The sequence below is a fragment of the Erigeron canadensis genome, chromosome 9 (genome assembly GCF_010389155.1).
Source record: "Erigeron canadensis isolate Cc75 chromosome 9, C_canadensis_v1, whole genome shotgun sequence".
Lineage (NCBI taxonomy): Eukaryota > Viridiplantae > Streptophyta > Magnoliopsida > Asterales > Asteraceae > Erigeron > Erigeron canadensis.
In genome coordinates, this window is record NC_057769.1 from 30,567,813 (window position 1) to 30,576,628 (window position 8,816).

Consider the following 8,816-nt stretch of genomic DNA (forward strand, 5'->3'; position numbering starts at 1 on the left):
GCAAAGATCATAGGTCTTTTTATATTATTTAAGTTGAATTGTATATTGACCTCATTCATGTACCAAAAAGGTTTGAGATAAAATCAGGGGTGGAACTACACTAAACCGAGGGGTAGCCCGGGCTACGGGTCCGCTCAACTCATGTAGTGTAAATTTTTTCGAAATACGTTGATTTTTTTATATTGGTTCTACGGGTCAACAAATTTTGGGATACCGGTCAACGTAGATAACTTTAAACTTTTGAAAGAGTTTTATAGCAACAAGCTTATAAAGATGTAATTTAGTAGCTAAATGGGAGATAAAACTAACAAAAGTACTAAAACTCTTATGAAATGCTACAAATAACGAAAAGCCGTTAAAAATGCTTAAAAATCATAACAATCTAGTAATTAGCGTTACTTTACATGAATGTGAGGCTAGTGTTAAAAAATTTTGTGCTACGGGTCACTTGAAATCCTGGTTCCGCTACTTAATTGAGGTCCAAAAATGATAGAATATGTGAAAAGACATTTTATTTTTTTTTAATAAATCAGAAATTTAGAAAATGAAATAATTTGGAATCTTGTTAAACATAGCATGTAATCATTCAACATTTCACATGGGAACAAAGTCGAATATGCTTATGTTTCCTCCAGCAAGTTTTATTGTAATTAAAAAATAATTATTTGCAGCTGATTATAAAATTAATAAATAAATAATAATTTCTAACTTATACAGAGTATTTCTTTTTATATTTCCATTCAATTCAATTCAATTCAATCAATTTCACATACACATCAAAATCAATAAAAAAATAAAACAAAATCTCATATTCACTCCCATTAAATTCCACAAAGGCACAAATCATTTTGCCATTCATTTCTTTTTTCAAGGTAAGTCACTATATGATCATTCATAGTTTCATACTCGCTGAATATGAATTAATATATTGTATGTATATATATATATATATGTATATGTATCATCCTGATTCTGATTTTGATTTTTGTTTTTTGGTGCTGATTTGAAGGGAAAAGAAGAACTGGAAGAACTATTGGCAAAGAGAGATGTTGCAGGGGTTGAATAGAAATGGGGCTTATATTATCATCAACTGTTCCTTTCATTTTTCTGAATGGCATCCTTTGGAGTTCACCAAATTAGCTGATTAATATTACTTTGCATCCTTCCTCTATAGTTATAGGTGAGTTTTATCGAGGCGAATTCGATAAAGATACATGCTTTATTCATACCCAGAATGGATATGAAATAAATTAAATAGTTTAAGGCAACATAGTTATATAATCTTGAGTAGTTGGGATGTTTAGCAAAAATTTCAAGAAAGTTTATTTTTTTTTAGTATATGAAGTTAATCGAGCTGACCCCACGAACGAAACGGGTTATCAGGTTTAGTCTCACTTAGGATCAATGCAGTGTATATCTGGTGGTGATGGTGTGTGAATATGTGTCTTTCTTTATAATTCATAAAGTTTATGCTTTATCAAGAGTATGTATAAATATTTTAAAGCATGTCATGCCCGTATAGTTTTGGTATCCTGTAAACAGTTAAGTGAAATTTAGCAAAAATGTCAAGAAAGTTAAGATTTTTAGGGCGCATTTAGTTGTGGAAAATGTTTTCTAGTTTTTCCATTTCTAATTTTCTAGAAAATGGAAGGAGTTTTCCATCTCTAGAAAACAAATGAAAATTTTGATAACGCGTTCAAAACTAGAAAATGTTATTTTATATTCCATATTCAAAAACATGTTTTAGTATACTTGGTTAAGTGGGAGGTCGGGGGGTGACAGGGGCGGCGGCAAGGGGTTACGGGGGGCAGGGATGGGGGCGTAGGGGGAGAGTTAATATAATTTAAGGTTGTTAAATTTAGAAAATGGAAAATGAAAAGTGGAAAACGATAAATAATTGTTTTTTAGTTTCCAATAGAAAAGTGAAAAACAGTGTTTTCTGTTTTTTTGAAAAGCATTTTTAGAAACCTATGATTTGATCGCATTTTTTTGTTTTCCATGTTTTCTTGGAAAACAGAAATGAAAAAGAGGGGGTGTTTTCCCCAACTAAACGCGCCCTTAGCATGTGAAATTAAAATGAGCACACACTTAGCGGTATTCAGGTGACCCACATCGAACAGGCTATGGATTTTAGTCAACCTTAGGAGTTAGGACAGATGTGTGTATATTTGGTAACGGTGTGTGAATATGTTTCTATAAGGAGAAACATATAAAAACAAACTAGCACGCCAAAGTATAAAATTCTATGTTCATTTTCTTTGTTTGTCTATAAGTGCTGTTTTGTGGACTATAGCAATTATTTAGTTATTGGTTGTTCAGCTACAGGACTATTTTGTTTTTTACATAAGTTTTGTATTGAGAAAGACTAGTTGATATATGCTGTACAGAATTACTCAGGTGCAAGTGTGATGGAGATGGGATGTTGTGGTTGTTTCGGATTTTCGTTTGCAAAGAAGCACAAGAAGGAATTGAGGCCAAGGGTAGAAGGGGGGAATCATGTTTTACAAGGGTTGTTGTTGAATGAAGAGAGAGAAGAGGATGAGGAAGAAGAAGATGAAGATAATTTGTATTGTGACTACATGACGGACAATGAGAAGGGTGATCATGAAGAGTTCATAAACCCTTCCAAAAGCTCTCAAGAGATTCTTATATTTAGGACGGAAAACGGATTGATTTGCAGGGAGTTCCCTGTGATGGAAACTTACAAAGTAATAAAATCAGAGGTAAACTTAAGATTGCATACACCATCAATAATTTTGTGCGGGTGAGGTTTTTTTTTTTTTTTTTTTTTATAATTTGTTCTAAATGCCTCTTTATACAATAGTTTGATAGTTCTTTTGTTAAGCACGAAAGGGCTTTCACTAAGTTTAATATGAGTATTCCAACTCAGAAAGAGTACATTAATACCATATACAACCTTAGTATGTATACATTGGATTATAGATGGGGGATTTGTTGGGGAGGGATGACGTGGTATACAGTAGAATTACGAATGGTGTCGGCTACATGGTCAGCTAAGAGAGTGTTCGCAAAAAAACTCTATATTACTTTCGAAAGTATTTGAACTTTTTGGTGCATCGTTATCAAATTTTAATTTCTATTTGATAACACATGAACCAGTTTCAATAAATGAAGTTGGACATCTTCCTTTACCGTATCATATAGATTTTACAGTTTTCCGATCTAGTGTAGTGTGCGAACACAAGATAATGGTGTGTAACAGAATGTAATAGTGTTTGCCTTCTTGTTGTTTTTTTTTGCTTATATGTAGGATGATAATGGGAACAAGATGGTGAATGAGTATGTTCGGGAGCGTAAAATTGGCTCTGGTAGCTACGGAAAAGTGGTAATTAGCTGATTACTGATTAATTACATTAAAAATTTTCAATGAGAAAGTGTTATAATTAACACTCGTTTGAATTGCGTGCTTCATAGGTACTGTATCGAAGCCAGGTTGATGGGAAGCATTATGCGATTAAGGTAATATTCTTCATTGTGCTTTTTTAATTCTTCAAAATTTCTTTATTGGAAAACCAATAACCTAAGCTGCTTTAGAAGCATGAATATACTTTTAAGTGGTGTTATATTAGGCTTCATTTTTGCTACTAGTATGGATTTTTTTCAGATGTTTCTTGAACATATCGGCTCACTTTTCAAAGCCAATTAACTATTAGAATTTGAGTTAAATTGACTCCTGTGTTTTCTCAATCAGCCTGAGATTGTTTGGAGTTTGGTCAGTTTTTAAATTAGGGATAGGAACTTTTGCTAATACTTATTAGAGTATATGTGTAATTAGAAAATATTAAATATAATTTGGTTAGTCTTAATAAGATTGACATTGACCTTGTCTAATCTATTTACTCAGGCCTTCCACAAGTCTCATTTATCCAAGCTACGAGTTGCCCCTTCCGAGACGGCCATGACTGATGTTTTTCGTGAGGTAATTTCTGGGTACCTTGTGTACATTTTGTTGTCGGCTCTTCAATTTACACTTATACAATCACACCTCTGGCATTTTTCCTTAATGTACTTCTAGTTTTTATCATAATATTATTGTACTCCTTGGCTGCCAATCATAGATAGAATTTTTTTATTTTTTCTTTTTGAAAAGCAAATGGAAAGTTCATAGATAGATTAAGTAATGTAAAACGCATTTTCCAGTTCTTTTTATTTTTGTACTTTATGTGCAGGTGCTATTTTTTTTATTGTTCATTACATTACTCGCAGGTCTTAATCATGAAGATGCTAGATCATCCTAACATAGTGAATCTCATTGAGGTGATTGATGATCCCAACATGGATCACTTTTACATGGGTATGAACTATGCATCTTAATTACGCACACACACGTATCATACTCTATGTGAGCTTGTAAGTTGAAGTTTTGTCATTTCCCTCTTCAGTTCTTGAATATGTTGAAGGCAAGTGGGTCTTTGAGGGTGCTGGTCCGCCAGGTGGCCTGGGTGAAGATGTTGCAAGGAGATATCTGCGCGATATAGTCTCTGGATTGATGTATCTCCATTCTCATGTAATGTTACAAATCTTTCTTTTTAATCATGTATTTAAAAGTAATGATTCCTCTGTTCCAAGTGAGCATAACAACGCCCTTTTCAAGACAACCAAGTTTAAGCACAGATTTTCCTTTTTAGGCAAGGTTCAATTTTAAGTTCACATATATATTGTTTAGCATTGATTTTGGGCTTCAAAGTTCATCTAGAGTCGAGACTTATATAGGCTATACTATTAATATTAGTGAAAAACCTCAATTAAAGTATATGTGCGGTCAGCCGCTGCATTTTTTGGGACGATGGAAGTGCTGTATATACAAGACCAAGTTAATGACGATAACTTTTAGACATAAGATTACATGTAAATCAATTGGCTTTCTGTGTTTACATCTACTTTCTCTTGAAACTCAGAATATTGTTCACGGAGATATTAAACCCGATAATCTTCTGGTTACTGCTACTGGCACGGTGAAGATTGGTGATTTCAGTGTTAGCCAGGTTTTTGAGGTAATGAGTTCCTCTTTTCATGCTTCACTTGTTATATATTTTCAAATATATGTTGAATATGAGGTTTGGAAACTTATACAACAATGACCTAATTCTTACGTATGCCATAGATAAGCTTATGATGTTTGTAATTCATTTTTTAGTTTGCAATTTATGGAATGACCTTACCAGCACGTATTTGTGGTTATGTAATCTTCATTCCGTTACCAATATTCTATAATTAAAATTATCAGACCTACTCTTTAGGTAATAGGCATGAGAGTATGAACATACAAAATAATCTCATTATTCATTAATCATGGCCAGTTGGCTTGTCGTATGATTTATGTTTAATCATAACTCTTACCTTTTATTGTGTCGGTAGGATGAAAGTGACATGCTTCGCCGCTCCCCTGGAACTCCTGTTTTTACTGCTCCTGAGTGTTGTCTAGGTAAGATGGTTTTCTAGATATATGTAGCTATAAGTAGAGGTAGAGGTGGCTAAGTAGGCCGGTTGGGTGGGTTGGTATCGGGTCAAAATGGGATCAGGAGTCCAGGACGCAACGACTCAATTTCGGGTTTGGCCGCAAGCACTTTTCTCTGTTTTAAAAAGAATGCAGTTGAAGAAAGTTGATCCATTAATTATGATTCCCCAAAAAACATTATTATATCAATAATCAAATTTTGAAATGAAACTATTGAGGAGATTGTACGCATTAATAATAAACATTGAGCAACTCTCAAGCAGTTTGACCTGTATCCCGGTATCCCCATATGCTTATAGTCTCTGTTTGAAATAAAAACACACTCGAAATCGACCCATTCATAGTGAATGGCTCGAAATTCTCACCTCTTGGGTTATTAAATATGCTACACTGCTACAGTTTGCTCATTTTCAACAAGTTGATCCTCCATTTTTCTGGTTACTAGGTAAAAGTTATCATGGCAAACTTGCGGATACCTGGGCAGTAGGAGTTACCTTATACTGCATGATATTGGGGCAGTATCCCTTTCTTGGAGACACACTGCAAGATACATATGATAAGGTAAGCAGGTCTTGTCATTTTGTTCATTTTCTGTACCTTTTTTTATTGATCAAAAACTAACACTATTTTGTATAAATTCTTCTATGTCTATTTACAAGATTGTTAATGATACCCTATATCTCCCCGAGGATATGAACCCCCTGCTCAAGGACCTTATTGAGGGGCTTCTCTGCAAAGGTTAGTGTCTATGTTTCTCTTGTTGCTGGTATTGAGGGGATTATCTGCTTTCATTATATCTATGTAAATGTCACTATTTTCTTTTGTAGAAAGTTTCATGGCAGTATTTGTTTGGCCAATATTATCATTTAAAAGAAATGATGGTAATGGTATTAATTTGGTTCTGCAAGATCTACTTACGTCCTGTTTATTCATTGCTTATAGTTATTTGACAAAATAGTTAAATTACTTCGCCTAATCCATATGTGTCAATTTAAATATTGTTTTTAATGGAGTAAGAATACTCAAGTTTTTTAGTTTTATGATCGAGTTGTAACTCTAAACTCTTCGTATAAAAGAAAGGTTGTCAATTATGTTACATTGCATCGAAATACCAGGAAGTGATGAATACTCATCTTAAGATATGAGTGTCAGTAATTGGTTTGACCTTTTTGGTTTTTTAGTATTAGTAATTGGAATATCGGAAGCATCTTTATAGTTTGTAGTATCTAAATGAACAAAGAAACATATTCCAAGCTCTCTCAGGCGATAAAAAAGATTTGATCTTGTTAATCTCTCTTTCATAATGTATCATGTGCTCTATTTGATCATGAATGCTAAATGCTTTTGACTTTTTGTTTAACTATATACAGTATCTTTCTTTAGACAAAGAACAATCTTCAAACTGCATCTAAACTGCAAAGCATGTGCCATGTTGCTTCACATGATTATAAGATATCATTATCTTGTTAATATATCTCTTACTCACCCCCAAGATCTCATGCACTCTATATGAATATGAAGTATTTGCTTAGATACTTAATTAAATGGTTTGACTTATAGTCAAACTATACATCTTTCTTTAGACGAAGAAGGATCTTCAAACTGCATCTAAACTGCAAGCATGTGCCATGTTGCTTCACAGTTCACATGATAATAAGATATCATTATCTTGTTAATATCTCTCTTACGCTCGATATTACGTGCACTCTATTTGAATATGAAGTAATTGCTCTGATACTTAATTAAACTAGTAGACTTTTCTATATCTGGCAATTTGGACCAATATTCTTATGAATCAACCGATATGGTTTGTGTATATCTGAATGGGTCAAATAAGAAAGTGTAGCTAAAAGGTAACCCTGGGTCAAATGGATCAAAAGTATATCCCAGATGATAATGTGGTTTGATATTATAATCTTGTTAACTTCTGAGGTATTGTGTGCTATGTTTAAACAGATCCTACACAACGGATGACTCTTGGAAAGGTTGCTTTGCATTCGTGGGTCATGGGAGATGTCGGACCGATCCCCCAATATCTTTGCTGGTGCAAACAGAACAAGTTACAGAAAGAAGAATATACTGGGAGCAGAAACGACAATATAACCAATACAAACTAAGGTGTTTTTGCGTTTGTTTTGCTTAACAGTTCTGTTGTACATTAAGATCTAATTATCATTCATGAGTTTAAAGTAAGGTTTTGACGAATGGAAAGGGCACAAGGTTAGATAATAGTTTGGAATTTCATGAGCTGTGACATTTATTGTCACATTTTGATGTGAAATGGCTCTGAAGTTGGATAAATATCTGCCTGGATCCATTCTATAAGTGTTAGAAGAACCAACGAGAATCAAAGGGTATTTGGCCTGGTGGTATTCGAGATGGTCGAAACAATAAAGAGGTTGTGGGTTTGAGACCCATTAGAGACAAATACAGATAATTGTATGGTGTGAAAATTGGTTTTTAAAAAGAGAACCAACAAGAAATGAGATTAATTGATTGACTTTTTGCTAGTTCTCGACCTAATGAACCGAAAAGGGCTTTGATGGGTTGGCTTCTTAGGCCATGTTGTTTCATTTTTCTTTATGCCTAACATTCTACAACTATATTCATGCAAATCTGTCAAGTTGAATTTACAGTCTTGTGTTGTTTCATAAGATTTATGCTGATTGTGTTGCAGAATTTTTTAATTTTTTTTTCCGTTCATTTCCACAGTCTCTTTACACATTACAGTTTTAAATAATCAGACGTCCACAATTCACCATAGTACCATTTTTCTTTATGGAATGATGGTCTTGTTTATGTGCAAGGGTATTGCTGCCAACATATCTCGCGATAATAATAGTATATTGTTCTGCGGCATATCAAAATTAAGTCTCCAAATCATATTTAGTCAACCAATCCCTTCCGATTCATATGAACTAAAAAAGAAAATTCATTAACCAAAAAGAATTCGGGTCTGTTAATTACTAACAATGAATTTTATTCAAGTAGAGTATTTTCTAGTAGCAGTATATATATATATATATTTCAACAATAAAATACAAATGACGTTTAATTGCAATTTTGCGAATAAAGAATCCAAAAATGAGTTAAACAAACAGCGAATAATTTAATTTAATGATAAAATACTAAAATAGTGTTTATGAAATTGGTATTTTACAAAATGATCCTAACCAGTGTAAATGATGTTCAAATTTTACTCGTAAGTTCTGAAATGACGTGAGCTCGAGCTTAAAATCTGAAGTTACATCAAATCCATTGTCCAACTCGTTTAAATCCATTGTATAATTTAGAGTTTAAAAACCAAAAATAAAACTACATATACTAATATCCCTCT

General features: G+C 33.2%; 1 protein-coding gene across 2 annotated transcripts; it reads left to right on the forward strand.

Moving 5' to 3' along the window:
- The first annotated feature begins 759 nt into the window (after positions 1-759).
- On the forward strand, positions 760-8,112 carry LOC122582782 (serine/threonine-protein kinase GRIK1-like). 2 transcript variants are annotated; one of them, XM_043755217.1, is made up of 13 exons: positions 760-872; positions 1,010-1,180; positions 2,388-2,723; positions 3,272-3,346; positions 3,436-3,480; positions 3,866-3,940; positions 4,228-4,315; positions 4,404-4,528; positions 4,920-5,015; positions 5,380-5,446; positions 5,925-6,040; positions 6,139-6,217; positions 7,436-8,112. In XM_043755217.1, the coding sequence occupies exons 3-13, from the start codon at positions 2,409-2,411 to the stop codon at positions 7,594-7,596; spliced, it is 1,242 nt and encodes a 413-aa protein (XP_043611152.1). In that variant the 5' UTR covers positions 760-872; positions 1,010-1,180; positions 2,388-2,408; the 3' UTR covers positions 7,597-8,112. The 2 variants fall into 2 exon arrangements, with proteins under 2 accessions (XP_043611152.1, XP_043611153.1); XM_043755218.1 differs by having other exon boundaries at positions 2,398-2,723.
- The last annotated feature ends 704 nt before the right edge of the window (positions 8,113-8,816 follow it).

What these genes read in the sequence shown, in the direction of transcription:
- LOC122582782 (XM_043755217.1), top strand. Translation starts at nt 2,409, where the DNA reads ATGGAGATGGGATGTTGTGGTTGTTTCGGATTTTCGTTTGCAAAGAAG. An exon ending in ACAAAGTAATAAAATCAGAG is followed by an intron (nt 2,724 to 3,271) that starts GTAAACTTAAGA and finishes GCTTATATGTAG; the next exon opens with GATGATAATGGGAACAAGAT. An exon ending in TGCAAGATACATATGATAAG is followed by an intron (nt 6,041 to 6,138) that starts GTAAGCAGGTCT and finishes TCTATTTACAAG; the next exon opens with ATTGTTAATGATACCCTATA.